At 37.4% G+C, this 20,188-nt stretch overlaps 2 protein-coding genes across 7 annotated transcripts in view; one reads left to right on the plus strand and one right to left on the minus strand.

The window, feature by feature from the left end:
* Positions 1-2,695: 2,695 nt before the first annotated feature.
* Positions 2,696-5,141, minus strand: PIGBOS1 (PIGB opposite strand 1). 4 transcript variants are annotated; one of them, XM_025884543.2, is made up of 3 exons: positions 5,003-5,141; positions 4,018-4,083; positions 2,696-3,717 (listed from the first exon to the last, which is right to left on the minus strand). In XM_025884543.2, the coding sequence occupies exon 3, from the start codon at positions 3,633-3,635 to the stop codon at positions 3,471-3,473; it is 165 nt and encodes a 54-aa protein (XP_025740328.1). In that variant the 5' UTR covers positions 3,636-3,717; positions 4,018-4,083; positions 5,003-5,141; the 3' UTR covers positions 2,696-3,470. The 4 variants fall into 4 exon arrangements, with proteins under 4 accessions (XP_025740328.1, XP_025740327.1, XP_073733143.1 ...); XM_025884542.2 differs by lacking the exon at positions 5,003-5,141 and adding an exon at positions 4,796-4,940; XM_073877042.1 differs by lacking the exon at positions 4,018-4,083 and having other exon boundaries at positions 5,018-5,141.
* Positions 5,142-5,226: 85 nt separating this feature from the next.
* The window catches only part of PIGB (phosphatidylinositol glycan anchor biosynthesis class B), a 37,272-nt gene continuing 22,310 nt past the window's right edge, over positions 5,227-20,188 (plus strand). The window contains exons 1-5 of one of the 3 annotated variants that reach the window (XM_073877038.1): positions 5,227-5,359; positions 7,182-7,315; positions 7,746-7,865; positions 11,618-11,722; positions 13,140-13,270. In XM_073877038.1, coding sequence (XP_073733139.1) covers positions 5,227-5,359; positions 7,182-7,315; positions 7,746-7,865; positions 11,618-11,722; positions 13,140-13,270 — 623 coding nt within the window. Of the gene's footprint in view, positions 5,360-5,404; positions 5,643-5,676; positions 5,998-7,181; positions 7,316-7,745; positions 7,866-11,617; positions 11,723-13,139; positions 13,271-20,188 lie in introns of those variants that run through there. The other 2 variants (XM_073877039.1, XM_073877040.1) reach the window with 2 other exon arrangements.

Here is a 20,188-nt window from a genome sequence, read left to right on the forward strand (position 1 = left end):
TACAAAAATTCTCAATAAAATAGTAGCAAAACAAATTCAACAATACATTGAAAGGATCATACACTATGATCATTGACCTCATAGAAAGAACCCTGGCTTAGGCTATTGTAACCAGATTACCATAAAATGGGTGGCTTAACCAACAAGTATTTATTTCCCCCAATTCTGAAGGCTGAGGAGTCCAAAATCAAGATGCTGGTGGATTTGGTGCCTGGTGAGAAGGCCCGTTTCGTTTGTACCTTCTTGCTATATCCTAACATGGTGAAGAGGATGATCATCTCTCCTGTATCTCTTCTTAGGAGGGCACTAATCCCATTCATGAGGGCTCCACCCTCATGTCTTAATTACCTCCCAAAGGCCCACCTCCAAATACCATCACACTGGGGATTAGGGGTTCAACATATGAATTTTACCAGGGGTTTTGGGGGAGGTCACATTCAGTCCTTACCAAATCCTTATTTTAGAAAGAACAAACTGAAAGCCACTGAGTCTGCTTTCCCTGACTAAGCAAATTAGAAGCAATTTAGGCAAAGAATTGCAGACATTAATGCCACCTTCAAGAATTTGAAGGAGGGACGCCTGGGTGGCTCAGTTGGCTAAGCATCTGCCTTCGGCTCAGGTCATGATCCCAGGGTCCTGGGATGGAGTCTCACATCAGGCTCCTTGCTCAGCAGGGAGCCTGCTTCTCCCTCTGTCTACCTCTCTCTGTGACAAATAAAAATAAAAATCTTTAAAAAAACAAAACAAAGATTTGAAGGATGTGGGCCAAGGGTCTCTATATCCCCATTCAATTCACCTCTCTGGGCCTTACAAAAATTAGATGGAAAAAGTTCTAGAGATGGATGGATGGTGACGGTTACACAACAATGTGAATGTACTTAATGCCACTGAATTCTACACTTAAAAACTGTAAAAATAATGTATTTCATGCTATGTATTTTTTTTTACCACACACAAAAAACAAACTAGATGGATTATGGCAGAAAACAATGGACTATCTTAATTGCCATTATTCTGGATAGAGTTATCCTTTTTCTTTTATTTTTTAAAGATATTATTTGTCAGAGAGAGAGCACAAGCAGGGGGAGTGGCAGGCAGAGGGAGAGGGAGAAGCAGGCTCCCTGCATGTAGGACTTGATCCCAATCATGACCCGAGCCGAGGGCAGACGCTTAGCTGACTGAGCCACCCAGGCATCCCTCCTTTTTCTTTAAGACAGCTTTATTGAGATCTAATTCCCACACAGCAAAGTCCACTACTTTAAAGTGTACAATTCAGGGATCATCAGGGATATTGGCCTGTTACTTTCTTTTTTTTGTGGCATCCTTATCTGGTTTTGGTATTAGGGTAATGCCGGCCTTGTAAAATGAGTTTGGAAGTGTACAATTCAATACTAAAAATTATATTGACAAAGTTGTCACTGACCACCACTATCTAGTTCCAAAACATTTTCATCACCTTAAAAAGAAACCCTATATCCTGGCAGCCACTAATCTTTCTCTGCATTTGCCTGTTCTAGCCATGTCATATAAATGAAATTATAACATATGGCCTCTTGTGTCCAGCTTCTTTCATGTTTTCAACATTTATTAATGTTGTAAATGTCACCATTTCATTAATTAAGGCAGAGTAATATTCTATTGTGGGCTACAATTTATTATGCATTGATAGATATTTGTGTTATTTCCACCTTTTAAGCTATTATAATAATGATGCTTTGAACAATCATGTACAAATTTGTGTGTGGACGTTTTTACTTCCCTTGGGTATCTACCTAGAAGTAGAATTACTCAGTCATATGTAACACTGTTTAACTTTTTGCGTAACTGCCAAACTGTTGCACAGCAACTGCAATTTTACATCCCACCAGCAGCCTGTCAGGGTTTCAATTTTTCCCCATCCTTGCTGACACTTGTTATTTTCCATCTTTTTGTTTGTAGTCATCTAAGTTTGTGAAGTGGTATCTTATTGTGACCTTGATATAAATGGCTGCAATATTTTTATTAGAAAAAAATTAACTCATTCTCTGCCACTTGGTATGTAAATACTAAACTGACCAATGCATCATTCTCAAAAGGAGGATCAAAAGCAGTTCAATTTAAATTGATGTTAGATAGGATTATCATTCCTTGGATACAACAGGATCGTATATTCCTGCTTATTATCATGTGACTTGACTCTGCACCCTGTACAAAGTCTGTCCCTGCCCTTGACTTTTGAGCTTGACCATGTGACATGCTCTAAACCAACAGAATATGAGATTTGACATTTGCCACAAATGAGCAGAAGCTTACAACTCCAAGTGTCCTCTCTGTCTCAATCCTATATTCTGTCATATCCCAGAAAGGAGATTCTCCTTGAGCCTGGGTCCCACAATGAGAAGACTCATACAACACAACCCCCAGTCTAGCTGTGTAGTTCAAGCAAAGCTAAGCCTGTCACATGGTAAACACTTGGTATATGAACTAAAATCTTAATGTATATTTTTATGTGCATAGAAGAAAAAGTCTCAAAAGCTTACACTAAACTGTTAAAGGTGCTGATTAAATCAATGTATACAATAATTTTCACCTTTCAGTTTGTTCATTCCCGTACTGTTTGAATTTTTTAATGTACATGCACTATTTTCGTAAATTTTTTCACTCCCTTTTTTAAAAATTACCCATGCTGGCCTCCATTGAACATAGACAGCTTAGATTAAGTTATAATAAATTTACTTTTCAAGAAAAAGCAATCAATAATAAAAAATGAGTTGATTTAAATAAAGCATCTTGTACATGTGATTACATTGATAGCTCTCAGTGAAAATACAAGCTTAAGATTATTAGAATAAAAAGTAATTATCAAAATTACTTTTCAATTTCAAATTTCAAAAAAACATTGTAACTATATGAAAAATAGCTTTATAACAAATTAGTTCCACCCTTTGCACTATTATTAATGCAAATTTGCTTAGGTCAAACAAACAGATCTGTGTCATATTTGCTACCCTATATAATACCATCTAGCTTAACTAAAACCTCAATTTGACCTGAGCTACCCTAATTCTCAATTTACTCCTTCATTCTGCCTGGGGCTAAAAGACTGCTCAAGTATATTGAATCGGCTAACTGTAGGCTACTTGAGGGGCATTCTGCCTGAGGTGGTTAACTTGATTCACTCATCTATAACCAGTACTATAAACACCATTCCCAGCTATTTTATATATAGAGTCTTGTCATCCCTTGATCCTGTATATGCTGCATTTCCAGAAAAATAAATGTCAACTGGGAAACAAAATATTCTTTAACACATTCATTTTAGTTTAAAAATGACAAATAAAATTAAACATTAAAATTGACAGTGCTTGTTTTAAAATCATTACCTATTATTTGTGTTTAAAATATACTTGAGAAGTTTTTACTAGATTATTTATAGTCAATGTATAATTTCAATAGAACTTTAAACAATTACATTTCAACTCCATGTAGTATTAACTTTTCTTCTCTTCTGATTCTTGTGCCAATTTCAACTTTTCTTTTAATTCCATCTGATCTCGGTAGTATTGTTCAAATATTGGTTGATAAATATACATCCCTCCAGCAATTCCAAGGATGCTAGCAAAAAGCAGTTGTGGAAGAGTCAATCTCCCAAACATTTTTCAACAAATGCCGTACAGTGCTTTTGCCACACTGTGTTTTTGAAAAATTACAGTCCACATCCAGGAAATATCTTCAGATCTGTGTACAAAGAAAATGGAAAGCAAAGCAGTAACTTAGCACAACATTCTTTTAAAAGATTCCAGGTCACTACTTTCTTCCAGAGCGAATAGTATTTTCATCATAATATGTAAATATCACTTGATTTAACTAAAATAGGAATATAAATATACAGGGAATATGACAAATGAGGATTAGGGGATGGTGTAAGACAAAGCTAAATCCTATTATAGAATTTTCTCAATGGTTTTAAATAATTCTTAAAATGGCAAAAGTGGGGGAGAGTCTGGGAAGAGAAATCCTCTTTATACCTTTACATACCATCATAAAACTAACCACTAAAAGAAACAGCTCCCCCCAAAAGCTGAAAGTGATTGCCAATCCAATCTGGAAGTAGAAGAAAGAGAATTGTTACTTTTCATTATTTGCCCTTTTTTACTATTTCATGTTTTTTGGCAATATGCATAATTAAAAACAATTTTTAAAGCAGGCTAAAAGATTTTATGAGTTCCCTTTGATGCTTTAGAAGGTACAAGTACACATCAAACACATGTAAATAACCTGCCATCCATTTTTTGAATTTTATTTTATTATGTTATGTTTATCACCATACATTTTTTATAACATAAAGATTTGACTGATCTACTTTTAACAACTGAGGAGTAAAGACTCCAGTATTTCTCAGAAAGTTATATTTGGGAACACCATAGTCTCTGGAGAAAATAGATGTTTATGAAAGAGGAAAGCAGAGTAACGGATTTACATATTTTCTTACAAGTCTTTCACCGTCTCCTAGACCGGCCCCCGAGGTTACAGAAATCATTAGTGGCAGAACCGATACTAGAAACTGGATTGTCCTTAACATCAATAAAATGCAATTTAAACTAATATAGGAAAGAAATGCCTGTTTGCTCTTGGACGGTTAACTAGATAAACGACAGCTTACAAAGAATGCTATAGTTCATCGGCTGCTGAGGGAGGGAGAGAGGAAGGGGGGAAGGGGGAAGAGGGGAAGGGGGAAGGGGGAGGGGGAAGGGGGAGGGGGAAGGGGGAAGGGGGGAAGGAAGGAAATCGTAATTATCATTACTATTATCATTACCACTTAAACACCTCCGACCGTTCGTCTGTCGCTCCGCGTCGCTGACCCCGCCTCTCGTCTGCCCTAGCCTAGGGGAGCTGCGGCTCTTTCCAGCAGTCTCCGGAAGAGAATACAGGGCGCAGGGACCACGAAGCCAAAGGAGGGCAGCAATCCCACGAGAAGGATAAGCCAAAGAAAAAGCGCAAGCGAGTTCGCGACAAAGCTTACCCGTGCCAAACAAACCTGCAGCACTCCGCAGCGACACAAACTTCGGGAGGTCGGTGTGAGGAAGCTGCCTTTTCCCAGCTACCTCCGCGCCTGCGTGTGACGGCTGCTGCAGAGGCCAAACTTAGTGAGCGGAAGAGCAACGCGTGTTACTCCAACTGCAGTCTCCCTCATCGCGGGGACTGAGGTGTCCGGGGATCCTCAGCAGACCTCGAAGTAGGTGCAGAATGAGGCAAGGGGGCGACGATGGCCGACTTTTTTTCCGCGGTCTCCAGAACCGCTCCCATGAGAAGATGAAGCTGCGAAAGAGAAAGTCAACTTTGTACCTCAGTCCCCGGAAGAGCACCGAGCGCCGCGGAGGTGAGCGGGTGGGGTCTCCCAGGCGGTGGCGGGAAGCCGCGGACCCTGAGCTAGGGCTCCATCTGCTGGGCGGGGTTGCCACGAAATCGTAGTGCACTCGAGACCGGATTCTCCGTTCCTGCCGCTTGCGTGGCACTTTGTTCTGCATCAGTTAGTTCTGCCGCGGCCGTGCGAAGCGAGTTGACATGACGTAGCCATCCGCATTTTAGAAAGGGGACTCCCGCGGTGGGAGTTACCTAAGGTTTCGCAGCTACGGAGGGACTGATTCCTGGGGTTGAACCAGGTCTGACTCCCACCCCATTTATTTTTCCCACCCCCCACCCCCGTCTTCTCTTTGGTCCGATGTGATGATGACAGGAGCAAAATCACCCCAACAAGTGGGCTTTTGATCTGTCAGACGGGGTTATTTAATATAAAGATGGACTTCTCATGCATTCAATAAATATTTTGCGCCTTGTATGTGCGGAGCACAGTGTAAGCGGCATGAAAAGAATGCGGAGTTTCCCTTTGGAAACCTGAGACCGAGAAAGGGGAGAATCGTTTTGCTAAATGAAGGAGGAGAGGTAGCTGGGCCCGAGTTCTCGCGCTCTTTTCCCCTAACCCTTCCGTTGTTAGAAGTTGGATCCCCCAGGGTAAAGGTTAGTAACGATGGAAAATTACCATACGTGTCACAGGTATATAGTTGAACTTTTAGGTATTCAAGATCACTTGTTCAGGGGCCAGCTCTGAGTACTGTTTATTCTGCACCAGTCCACAGAGTAAAAGGGTTTTCTTTCAGCATTAAATAAAAAGGGTTTTATTTCAGTCGGGGTGTTTCTTTAAGTGCTTCTGAAAGATGAGATGGGGCCTGTGTGTTGTGTTGAATGTACCAACTGTCTGAAAAATATTTAAATGTGTTTCTGGAGAATAAGGAAGGAGAGTGGCAGGAACCTAGAACTATAGCAAAAGACTCAAAATGGATTAGAATGCAAACACAAATACTCAGGAGGCCAAACAGGGGTCTGAATAAATAAATCACTTTCTATTAAAGAACCAGCCAGTTGTTGCCAGTTGAGCTTTGTTGTCAGATCTTAGTTGTGAAATGCTGTAATACAGATTTTAATATAAAGTTGGATTTCTAATGTTGACAACTAAATTCACATAAAAAAAAATACCTCTGTATTCAGCTTGCAAGCTGTCCAGTTGTGGCAAAGAGCAGGGCTATGGAGGCAGCAGATAGACCTGGTTTTGAATCCCGTTTAGTCATTTACAACCTTTTTGACTTTGGACAAGGCAGTGTAACTTCTTCGTCTCAACTTCCTCATATGTGAATGGGGCCAATACCTACCGTTTAGCATGATTTGGAGGATTAAATGAGATGAGGCATGTGAAGGAATGAACTCAGCGCCTTGCATAGAGTAAGCATCGATAAGGGCTATTTAAAAACATGCAGAGGACTGTTTGATATATATAGAAGAGTTGATCCTAAGTTAGTAATTTGTTAGCTAATTTCTTTCATTAGCTACCCATACAGGATATCACCTAATTAGCCTAAGGCCTTAGTTAACTGTATCTCTTTTTCAGTGTTATCTTACTATTCTCCTTACACAATCAATTGCAGAAAGATTGGTTAAATGAAAGGAGCGGTGATTTCCCAACGGTGAGGCTCCAGCCCTCGTATAACTGTCAACCCAGGTCTGCTTTGAGAGTAGTGTGGCTGGGCCAGAGTTCTCTACTTCACAGAGTCTGAGCAAGGTGCCGACCAGAGCAGCAGATTTTAGTTCTGCAAGTGGAACTTGCCTGACTTTTGTGCCACAATTACTTGTTTTGTTTTGTTTTTCAGATCTTCTTGGTGAAAACATTTATCTGGTCTTGTTTACCATAGCATTACGAATATGTAACTGTTTTTTAGTCCAGACAAGTTTTGTTCCAGATGAATATTGGCAGTCTCTTGAAGTTGCACATCACATGGTTTTCAAATATCCTTTGTAGTTTCTTGTCCATACTAGAAATGTATATTCATCTTAGAAATTGTGCCAGCTTCTATTATATATTTTCAATCAATTTTCCATATATTCTCTAAGTAATTTTAACTTATCAAAGTATACCATTATTTTACACTAATATTTCTTCTACCTTTCTTTGATGTTAATATACTTGACTCAACCTTTAACCAGCAGATATTCCCATAGTGCTCAGTACTGTGGAGGATATAGATGAAGTAAAAAACACATTCCCTTCTTGAAGAAGTTATGAGTTTAATTGGCCAATTGCATTTTTAATTCAAATAACCAGTATAAAATGCTGTGGTTTTAAGCTTCTTTATCAAAAAAATAGAAATTTTTTATGCAAAGAAATCAAATAGTTTTTGTTTCAGTGCTATTTAACATTAGTCCTTAATATTACTAATTATGGTTATTTGACCTGGGAATGGACAGAAAGATTGAGGGGTTACACTTATCCCTTAATCTTTGCAAGCATTTACAAGATTCTGCATCTTTTGGGAAAAGATAGTGTTCAGCTGCTGGTAAGTTTAAATAAAAGTAATCAAAATAGTTATTAAAAGTCGATTTATTCCATCCTTTTTAAAAGGCTAATGTATATTAATTCAGTGACATTATTGGTATCACAAAGTTTGTTTTTAAAAAGATACTGTTTCTAAACTCTGACCATGTCTGGGCAGCCCACAGTTTAAAGACATACTGTGATGTGTAACCCCTCATTATGTGCTGAAACACAAAACTGAGCATGAAAGTGTCCTACTTAAAGGAATCCTGTTAAGATATTCAGACTTTCAGAATGACTACATTTTATATTAATTATTTGGACTTTAGAAGTATTCTTCTTTCATGAAAGAATCACACGAGAGCAGTGTTGTATCTTGTTTTTTTAACTTGTGAGCAGAAGACCATGTTATATGAGCTTATGAAAACTGCATATAAATCCATTCAGGATTTAGTGTTGAAATTAAATCTTAGAGAAAATTAATTTGACAAGAATTTAATGATACGCACAGGCATTGTGCTATGTGTGTAGTAATTAGGCAGCAATAGTAAGTAGGGTTGTAATTCCTAGATCATGAACTTCTGGGGTCAGTTGCCAAAAGAAGGTACCAAAGAACTAATGGTGCCAAAGTTTCTCTAAACTCACTCTCGAGATCCTTTAAGCTGTCCTCAGACAGAAGTTTGGGCCTTCCCCATTTTCTGTAGGGAAGTGGCCCAGAATTCTAAAGGCGGTCCAAATCCTGAGGGTTTCTTGGAGCCTGGAAAGACGCATGGAAGGATCATGGGGAAGGAGAATTTAGAGCAGTAGCCGTTTCTCCCATTGACACATGTGGAAGTTAGGGGCTGTAAATTCCCTTCTGTCAGGGCTTCTAGATTATGTAGGGTAACCATAAAGTCTGGAACCACAGGCAAATATACATAATGTCATCAAGGATATCTTATATCCCAAGAAGTAGGTTATATTATGAATGAAGGAGTCTTTAAAATAGAAAACTTCTTATTCCTCCAGGACCTATCCACTTCCCTCAACCTTTAGCTGATGCACCTGGCCATTTTGTGATTTAAAGTAAGCCTCCTGTAGTCCCCAGCCCCAGCCCACTGTCCCCCCAGATCCTCTGTCCTATCTGGAACTTGACCAGGTGGAGAAACATAAAGATGCTATCAGTTAGTCATTCATACTGTCATATTGATTATTTTAAACATAGATTACATACTTTTGAAACCAGAAGGGGTCAGAGAAGTAAAATAAGTAGACCAAGGTCACAGCATAATAAAGGAAGAGCTAAAACTAGATCCTAGATTTGCTTATTCATAGCCTGGTGCTCTTACCAGATAGCATAGCTTCTCCCTAAACTGCATAAAGTGTGTATACAGAATTAGGAATGGCTTAGAATTGCACCAATATGGTAGCCTCTAGCCACATGTGTCTATTGAATATTTGAAATGTGGCTAGTCCACATTGAGAAGTGCTATTAGTATAAAATTCATACTGGATATCAAAAACCTAGTACAAAATAAAAATGTAAAATGTTTCTGTAATTTTTTTATTTTGATGAAATAATATTTTAGATATATTGGGTTAAACAAAATAACTAAAATTAATTTTACCTGTTTGGGATTTTTTTTATTTTTTAATTTGGCTACTATAAAATTTTAAGTTACGTACATGGATCGTGTTATATCTCTACTGGACAGCACTGGCTTAGAACACATTAGAAGAAAGGGATATAGAAGGGAGAGCTGAATAAGGTACCACAGTGGGGGCTTTCAATAGTCAGAAGACATGCAAGGGCATCTGACCTCTGGAGCTTAATGGAGGGATCAGGAGCTTAAAGAACAGGAGAATGATAAGCTGCCAACACAATATCATACTCAAGGTTTACCCCTTGCATGTTCCTTCTCTTTGCCCCACCCCTCTACTTTTTATTTCCAAGAGTCATATGCAACTATTATTTAATTCTTCTCAGGTCCTTACTATAAACCTAGAAAATTACGGTATCTTAAAAGTCTGGAGAGACTTCTAATAACTGGGAATTTACATCTCCACTTATTTTTGTGTTGAGCTAAAATCTACCTTCTTTTATTTTTATTTTTTTAAAGATTTTATTTATTTGAGACAGAGAGAGAGCACGAGCAGCGGGGAGAGGGAGAAGGAGGCTCCCTGCTTAGCTGGGAGCCTGACATGGGGCTCTCTCCTAAGACCCTGGGATCATGACCTGAGCCAAAGGCAGACGCTTAAACGACTGAGCCACCCAGGCGCCCCAAATCTACCTTCTTTTAATTCAAGATTTCTATAAAACAACCCTTCAGAAAGTTTTATTTGTTCAGGATAAACATCTCCATTTCTAAATATTATAATCAGATAATGTCCTTTAGACATCTTATAATTTATTAGTATCTGTCTTAAAATGTAGGTCTCCAAATTGAACATAATATTGAAAGCTAGGGTAACTAGTTCAGAATATAGTGGAACCATTAATCCTACAAATGTTATACTTCTGTCAATGCACAAGGATTCTTTTAGTTTTAGTGGCTTCCTCATACTGTTGGCTTATATTAAGTTTGTAGCCAAACTGACTTCTCATACGAACTACTTTCAGGCGCGAGAGGTAAGAGTGAAGCATATAGATCTCTATGCAGAGTAAACAGAAGGTATGTATATAGTTGCCTTTTGCAGTATTTTACAGGGCAGAGTTTAAGTGAAATTATGAAGTACATCATACCTTTAAGACTTAAACATTTATTTACAGATTACTAACAAAGAAGAGGAACATGTGTTAGAAGTGTTAGAAGGTGTTAGAAGCCACTGACACCTGAAAGTAGAGCCACTCTAATTATACTATAAAGTTAATAAAGGTTGATCCAACAAAAATACAAACTTAAATATATTTTTAGAAACACATCTTTTGAACAAACCTAGATTAAATTGTGCTCTGTCAGTGTGTTATTCTGTTAATGATAGCTGTGACACATTTTTTAAAACTCTCAAAGATGTCATTGTGTAGCATTAGAATTACTAACTGTAATTAAGTTATAATACATTTACTCTTTAGTTTTGCTCTTAAATTTACTTTTTAATGTCATCTGATTACTATGTTTCTGTAATTGTAGAATACTTGTCCTTTTATGGAAAAAAAAGTAACTAATTTTATTATCTATATTGCAGGATGGGGAAGTAATGTAACTTACTAAGTTAAGAGCACAGGCTTTAGAATCAGGAAGACCTAGGTTTGAATTCTGGTTTCCACACTAAGTAGCTGTGTAGCCTTGAGAAAATTATTTAACGTCCCTTTACCTCAGTTTCCTCACTTATAAGGCAGTACCTGTCTCACAGGGATTGTTAGGAGGACTGAATGAGCTGATACATATATGTAAAGTACTTGGTGTGATACCTATCACACATTACTATAAGTGCTTCATAAAAATTTAACCTACTGTTATGCTAATGAAAATCACTAAATGTGCTTCTAAAATAGAACCTTAACACACAATGAACTGTTTTGTTGGCTATCTACATTAAAAGTAGTAGTGTTGTAATATATAAATTACAGAGAGAAAGAATGAGAATGATAAAACTACCTCGGGCATTTCCCTGAAAAATTAATGTAATTTTTTTAGAAAAGCAGGTATTTTTGCAGAATAGAATAGTACATTATGTCTATTTCTGTACTAAGAATGGCCTTCAGTTGATAGTTGGATCAGTTTGTTGATTTCTTAATTCTGTGTGAACTGGTACGTGTTTTTTAATATCTTCTTTTTTTTTAAACTATTGAAGATTTGGATTCCTAGACTTGCCCAAGCACTTCTGTCTGCTATAGCAGACATTAGACTCTACTCAATAATGAAGCAACTAGAAAATCAGCAAATGGCAAAATGGGTGGTAAGTCCTAAACATTTTAAAAACTAGTCACTTCATTCCTAACAGCATGAAGCACATGGAAAAATCAGTTCTCCAAACAGCTTCAGAAGATACTTTCTACAACTTTAGAGAGGTACTTCCATAATGAAGAACAGCAAAATGCAAGTGGTGCATGCCATATCGCTCCTTCTGATTGCACCCTGGGTGATTGACGCCATTGATGCCCACCAAATCTTTGAACCCTAGGAACAGCCTTTGGAAACACTGCAGTCATCAAAGCCATCAGAGTCTTTGCCTCACTTTCTGTAAAATTCAGTAGGAATAGTTCTAATCATTGCCTACCTCACAAATCACCTACAACCTTTGTTCACTACCTCTAGCGACCTGAGACTGAGCCTAAGAAGTATGTTTTCAATGAAGCACTCTTTCACCTCTAGCTAGAGTGTTTGAAATAGTTAGACTCTGTAAGGGAGAAAATGTGGTGTAGAAAACTGTCCTTTGTCAGACTGGCTTATTTCACCGTGGAGAAATAGATTCCTCATATCACATTCAAATCTTGAATGGATTTTCTCATTGAAACCATGTCCTGAAGCGTGATTGGATTCTTTAGTACTGTGGTTAACCTTCCTTGGCTCTTTCTTAAATTAAATAAACTTATACAAGGTAGCTTTGAAATCTTACTACCTTTTTAGTACTGTTTCTACTGGAAAATATGTTCCAAATTCCAAGTGACCAATTTATCAACAAATTTCTGGAATATAATTTATTGTTAATTTATTAATAAAAATTTAATATTATTCTAAATAGATTCTTAATACGTTTCTGCAGGTAGTGTGTTTATTTGCATTAAAAAGACAGAATGGTTTAGCGATTGAGTCCTTGTTAATGGATTCAAGGATAAAATCAGTCTCTTTATTTTGTGCTTACATACACAGATGAAGGCTCAACCTAAAATGGAAAAAGTGTAATGCCTTTGAAATCCTTCCTCCAAAGTAGTAGTACTAGTTTCTTCCAGTTTAAGAAAAGCCTCAAATCCACAAAAATTTGGAACATTTTTTAAAGGCTGTATTTGAAGAGATAGGAATCTAATACCACATGTTTAACATCCTTGCACCAGCTAACAAGTTTCTTTTAAGACGTTTGCTTTGTAGACTTGATGCTTCTGTGTGCATGTTCTTCCAAAAACTGGTTTATTATTTTAGTCAATTTACCTGAAAGTATAAACTTGTTAACTTTAACACCTACATATCTGGTATTATCATAGATCTGTGTGTAATGTAACTTCTTAAAAACAATGTTTGGGCATGCCTATTTTCAATATCATTTGCGTTTTGATGTGATTTTTGCAGTAGGTAGACTTGCTGTTTTCCATAGAAGAAGATAATACTGAGCTTTTCCATTTCCCACTCCATATATGTTTGCTTATAATTGTTCTTAGTTTTTTTGCCAGTTATGCTCTTGGTTCACATGGTATTGCTGTACCAGAACTCTTACAAACACCATGGAAACTGTTCTCACTATAATTGCTCTTTTCTACTATCCTTTGGAAGGTTCAAAGTCTATGAACAGGTGAGATACATTACTGTTAAAAATTATGTACAAAACATGAAAAATCTTAAATATCAACATATTGTAATGTCTGGTGGACCCCCAAATGTTCATGAAGTTTATTAAAACCACATCGTCAGTTGATACATTTATTATAGTAGGAAATAGATATATGCAAACTAGGTAATGAAGGGCAGTTTAATAAAAGGACTATGTACAAATGTTTAGGCAATGTTTAGAAAAACCAATATGGGGATAACCGTAGTAACCCCATGGGCTAGTCATAGGAGGAAGTTTCTGCTACCCCTTAGGCCCAAGGAGAGGTAATTGTAATGGCAATCCATACAAAGCTGTAACTTAAGAGAGGGCCCCAATAGGGGACATGCACAGCCAGCCTTTAGTCATAGCAAGAAGAGAGCTGGGGGAATAAAATGCCCTGACTTAAGTCTTCTGCCCTCCAATCAGTCAAGGCCAATCAGAAACCAGAAGTGAGCTCATTGATATAGTTCAGGCAGGTCAGCTTCCCTGCATATAGAGCAAGTGAAGAATAGAAGAAAATAGATCTGGAAGGGCAAATAGAAAATATATGGACCCAGGAGATTGGGTCCAAGATGGCAGCATAGGAAGATTCTGAACTCACCTCCTCCCTCAGACATACCAAAACTATACGAACATATGGATCATTTCTTTCCAAAAAAGAAATGAAAGCTAGATGAATTGCTGTCCACAACAAAGGGTAAAGATAGGTGGAAGAGGCAGAGACACAGTCCCACAGAAAAACCCCATCCGCAGCATGGCAACACACAATAGGGAGGGATCTCACCAGCTAGCACTTCTTCCAGAAAAGCAAGGCTTTGATGCCCCACATCAGGCACTCTGGCCCCTGGGATCTGCACCAGAGAAACAAGCACCCAGAACATCTGGCTTGGAAAATAAACTAGACATCCAGGTGTCCCAAGTGCTATAGGAAACTGAGGTTCCCCACTTGGATGTCTCATATACAGTCTTGGTTACCCTTGAGACCCAGTGGAAAAACAGCCATTTGAAAAGTGTCCAGCAGTGACCCACCAGTAGGAGGGATGGTGTGGAGGTCATCCCTGTGGAGTAAGGGGTTCAACTTCACATCAGGGACCCCCTGCCTGGGGATCTGCATCAGGAGTGTGAGTCCCCATAATGTCTGCTTTTAAAATCAGTGGGGCTTAACTCCAAAAGACCGAGAGGCCTATAGGAAACCTAAACTCTGCTCTTAAAGGCCTAGAGACAGTATCACTTGCTTCAAAAACCAGGAAAGAGGCAGCAGTTTAAAAATTACCTGACATGAAGGAGATTTATTGACAAATTTTAAGGCATGTACCAGAGAGGCTAGGCACTTTCCCCAGGAAAAGAAGTGCTGGTAGATATCGTTTTTCTTGCCTACCTTCAGCCCAGGTAGCCCAACACTGGCAAATGACAGTTCTGACACTTTCCATCTACCTTGCTAGCATAGTTTGCCCAACCCTGGCATGCTCCTACAGACCTGTGCCACCCAACCCGGCAGGTGCCCCTCCAAAGCAGCTACCACCATGCCATACCCAGGGGGCAGCCTCTGTCAGGACTGCTACCCCTCCATAGTGACTCCAGTCCTGGGTGAGACAGGCATCCCTGCCCACCAGCACACCCACGCCAGTTGTAGCCTGTCACAACAGGAAATCACACAGCCCATATGGAGGATAGCCCTGAAATGCCTTGTTCTTGTGACCAAGGAGAATTGCACTTCTAGGCCCATGGGACACTACCTTTAAACCAGAAGACATAGCTGACCTACCTAATACCAAGACTCAAACACAGAGAGTCAGATAAAATGAGATAGAGGAATATGTTTTAAATGAGAACAAAACAAAACCTCAGAAAAAGAACTAAACAAAATGGAGACAAGCAATCTACCTGATAAAGAATTCAAAGTAATGATCATAAAGATGCTCACTGAACTTAGAAGAAGAGTGGATGAACTCAGTGAAAACTTAAGGAGATAGAAAATATAAAAAAGAACGAGTCTGAGCTGAAGAATATAACTGAAATGAAAAATACATTAGAAGGAATTAACAGCAGATTAGAGGATGCAGAACAGCAATCTGGAAGACAAGGTAGAAAAAATCATCCAAACGGAAGAGCAAATGGAAAGGAATTTTTAAAAATGAGGATGTGGTAAGGGACCTCTAGAACAACATTAAGCAGACTAACATTCACATTATAGGGATCCCAGAAGAAGAGAGAGAAAGGGGTAGAAAACTTATTTGAAGAGAAAATAGCTGATAACTTCCCTGACCTAGGGAGGTAAACTGACATCCAGGTCCAGGAAGCACAAGAGAGCCCCAAACAAGATGAACCAAAGGAGGTCCAAAATAAGACACATAATAATTAGGATGCCAAAAAGTAAAGATAAAGAGAGAATCTTAAAAACAGCAAGAGAAAAGCAACTAGTTATATACAACAAAACACCCATACAACTGTTAGCTGATTTTTCGCAGAAACTTTGCAGGCCAGAAGAGACTGGCATGATATATTCAAAGTGCTAAAATGAAAAAACCTACAACCAAGAATGTTCTACCCAGCAAGGATTAAAGGAGAGATAAAAAGTTGTCCAAACAAAAGTTTAAAGAAGTTCATTACCACTCTACCAGTCTTAAAAAAAATGTGAAAAGAAATTCTCTAAGCAAAAAATTTAAATAAGAAAATTATGAAAGAAAAATTTCACTGGCAAAAGCAAAATACAGTAAAAGTAGTAGATAAACCACTTAAAGCTAGTATAAAAATAAAAAAAAATTAGTAAAATCAACCACATCTGTAATAATTAGTTAAGAGACAAAAATATGTACAATATGATATCAGATACATAATCATGGGGAGGGTAACGCACTGTGCTCTTAGAATGAACCTCATGGCATTAAAAACCAGTAACAGATACACAAAAAATAAAAAGGAACCCAAGCATAACACTATGAAAGTCATGAAATCACAAGAGAAGAGAGCAAGAGGAAAAGAACCAGAGAACTACAAAAACAAATAGAAAACAGTTAACAAAATGACAATAAATATGAACGTACATATGAATAATTATATTAAATGTAAATGAACTAAATGCTCCAACCAAAACACATGAAGTGAATGGATGGATTAAAAAAAAAAAAATCCATCTGTATGCTGCATACAAGAGACTTACTTCAGACCAAAAGACACATACCGAATGTGAAGGGATGAATGTAGATATTCCATGCAAATGGAAGTGAAGAAAAAACTAGGGTGGTTAATGCTTAGACAAAAATAGACTTTAACACAAAGACTATAACAAGAGACAAAGAAGGGCATTATATAATGATAAAGGGATCAGTCCAACAAGAGGATATAACAACTGTAAATATTTGTTTCCGACATAGCAGCGCCTATATATATAGAGCAAATATTAACAGACCTAAAAGGAGAAATACAGTAGTAGAAGGAGACTTTAAGGCCCCACTTACAACAATGGATAGATCATCCAGACAGAAAATAAGGAAACAGTAGCTTTAATGACACATTAAACCAGATCGGCTTAACAGACCTAGAATATTTCATCCCCAAACAGCAGAATACACATTTTTTTTTGACATGCACATGGAACATTCTCTAGAATAGATCACATTAGGCCAAAAAGTCTCAATAAATTTAAGAAGATTGAAATCTTACCAAGCCTCTTTTCTGACAACAGTGTGATACTAGAAGAAATCATTTACAATTAAAAAAACTGGAAAAAAGTGAAGGCCAAAAACATGCTACTAAACAAGCAACAGGTCAACAAAGAAATCAGAGGGAATCAAAAAATACCGTGAGACAAATGAAAATGGAAACATAACATTCCAAAATCTTTAGGATGCAAAAGAAGCAGTTCTAAGAAGGAAGTTTATAACAAAAGAGGCCTACCTTAAGAAATAATAAAAATCTCAAACAATCTAACCTAATCTAAATTTAGTGAAAAAGAACAAAGAAAACCAGTTAGTAGAAAAAATAATAAAGATCACAATGGAAATAAGTGGAGACAAAAAAAAATAGAAAAGATCAGTGAAACTAACAGCTGATTCTAAAGATAAACAATGTTTAAAACCTTTAGCCTTGGGGCGCCTGGGTGGCTCAGTTGTTAGGCGTCTGCCTTCGGCTCCTGGGATCAAGCCCCGCATCAGGCTCCCTGCTCCGTGAGAAGCCTGCTTCTCCCTCTCCCACTCCCCCTGCTTGTGTTCCCTCTCTCACTGTGTCTCTCTCTCTGCCAATTAAATAAAATCTTGAAAAAACTAAAAAATTAAAAAATAAAACCTTTAGCCAGACTCATCAAGAAAAAAAGGACTTAAATCAGAAATGAAACAGGAGAAGAGGAGAAGTTACAGCCAACACCACAGAAATACAAAGGATTATAAGAGACTACAAAAAAATTATATGCCAGCAAACTGGACACCCTAGAAGAAATGGATAAATTTAGAAACATAATCTTTCGAGACTGAATCAGGAAGAAACAGAAAATTTGAACAGACTGATCACTAGTAATGAAATTGAATCAATAGTTGAAAAACTCCCAAAAAACAAAAGTCCAAGATCAGATGGCATCACAGATGAATTCTATAAAACTTTTAAAGAAGAGTTAATACCTATCCTTCTCAGACAATTCCAGAAAATTAAAGAGGAAGGAACTCTTCTAAATTCATTCATTATGAGGTCAGCATTACCCTGATAACAAAACCAGACAAAGACACTACAAAAAAAACAAAAAAACAAAACAACAACAACAAAATTACAGGTCAGTATTTCTAATGAACATAGATTCAAAAATCTTCAATGAAGTATTAGCAGACTAAATTGAACAATACATTAAAGGTATCACTGATCACAATCAAATGGAATTTATTCCAGAGATTCAAGGATCATTATGTGAAAATCAACATGATATACCACAACAAAATGAAGGTTAAAAATCATATGATCATCTCAATAAATGCAGAAAAAGCATTTGACAAAATTCAACATCCATTTATGATAAAACTTTAACAAAGTGGATACAGAGGGAATATACCTCAACATAATAAAGGCCATAATATGACAAACCCACAGCTAATAACCATACTCAATGGTGAAAAGCTTGAAGCTTTTCATCTAAGGTCAGGAACAAGACAAGGATGCCCACTCTAACCACTATTATTCCACATAGTACTGGAAGTCCTAGCCACAGTAATCAGATGAAAAAAAAAAGCACCTAAATTGGTAAGCAAGAGGTAAAACTCACTATTGCAGCTAACATACTACATATTGAAAACTGTAAATGGCGCCTGGGTGGCTCAGTTGGTTAAGCAACTGCCTTCAGCTCAGGTCATGATCCTGGAGTCCCTGGATCGAGTCCCGCATTGGGCTCCCTGCTCGGCAGGGAGTCTGCTTCTCCCTCTGACCCTAACCCCTCTCATGTGCTCTCTCTCATTCTCTCTCTCAAATAAATAAATAAAATCTTTAAAAAAAAAAAAGAAAACTGTAAAGACTCCACCAAAAAAACTTAGAATGAATAAATTCAGTAAAGTTACAGGATACAAAATTAATATACAGAAATCTGTTGTGTTTCTATACACTAACTAGCAGCCAGAGAAATCAGGAAAACTAACCCACTTATAATTGCATTTAAAAAAATACCTAGGAATAAAAAATAAAATTAAAAAATACCTAGGAATAAATTTAACAGAAGTGAAAGACCTGTACTCTTAAAAACTATAAGATGTTCATGAAAGAAACTGAAGATGACACAAGTAAATGGAAAGATATACCATATTCATGGATTGGAAAATTAGTATTGTTAAAATGTCCATATTATCCAAAGCAATATACAGATTCAATGCAATCTCTCTCAATGTACCAATAGCATTTTTCTCAGAAGTTAAACAAATAATCCTAAAATTTGTATGGAACCACAAAACAAACAAACAAACAAACAAACCTGAATAGCCAAAACAATCTTTAAAAAGAACAAAGCAGGTAGTATCACACTCCCAGATTTCAAATTATACTACAAAGCTATAGTAATCAAAAAAGTATGGTACTGGCACGAAAATAAACACATGGATCAGTGGAACAATAGAGAGCCCAAAAGTAAACCCACACTTCTTTTTTTTAAAAAAAGATTTTATTTATTTATTTGAGAAAGAGTGAGCATGAGCAGGAGGGACAGATGGGGAGAAGCAGACTCCCCACTGAGCAGGGAGCCCCATGTGGGGCTCGATCTCAGAACCCTGAGATCATGACCTGAGTTGCAGGTAGATACTTAACTAACGGAGCCACCCAGGGACCCCAAATCTACACTTCTATGGTCAATTAACCTATAACAAAGCTAGGCAAGAATATACAATGGGGAAAAGACAGTCTTTCTAATAAATGGTGTTGGGTAAACTGGATAGTTAGATGGAAAAGACTACTACTTTATCGACCCATATACAAAGAATAAACTTAAAGACCTGAATGTAAGACCTGAAACCACAAAACTCCTAAAACAAGTGGTAAACTCTTGGATATCAGTTTTAGCAACATTTTTTTAGATCTGTCTCCCCAGGCAAAGGCAACAAAAACAAAAATAAACTGTTGGGACTATATGAACAGCACAGCAAAGAAAACCATCAACAAAATGTAAAGGCAAACTACTGAATGGGAGAAGATATTTGCAAATGATATATCCAGTAAGGGGTTAATATCCAAAATACATAAAGAACTCATGCAATTAAAAAAAATAAAATTAAAAAATGGGCAGAAGACCTAAGTAGACATTTTTCCAAAGAAGACCTACAGACGGCCAACAGACACATGAAAACATGCTCAACATCACTAATCATCAGGGAAATGCAAATCAAAACCAAAATGAGATATCTCACACCTGTCAGTATGGCTATTACCAAACAGACAGAA

This window comes from Callorhinus ursinus, unplaced genomic scaffold (assembly GCF_003265705.2).
Source record: "Callorhinus ursinus isolate GAN/ISIS: 27379988/994484 unplaced genomic scaffold, GSC_fseal_2.0 scaffold25, whole genome shotgun sequence".
Classification (NCBI taxonomy): Eukaryota; Metazoa; Chordata; class Mammalia; order Carnivora; family Otariidae; genus Callorhinus; species Callorhinus ursinus.

Excerpts from the sequence above, each read along its gene's own strand:
- PIGBOS1 (XM_073877042.1), bottom strand. The coding sequence starts at position 3,635 with ATGTTTGGGAGATTGACTCTTCCACAACTGCTTTTTGCTAGCATCCTT.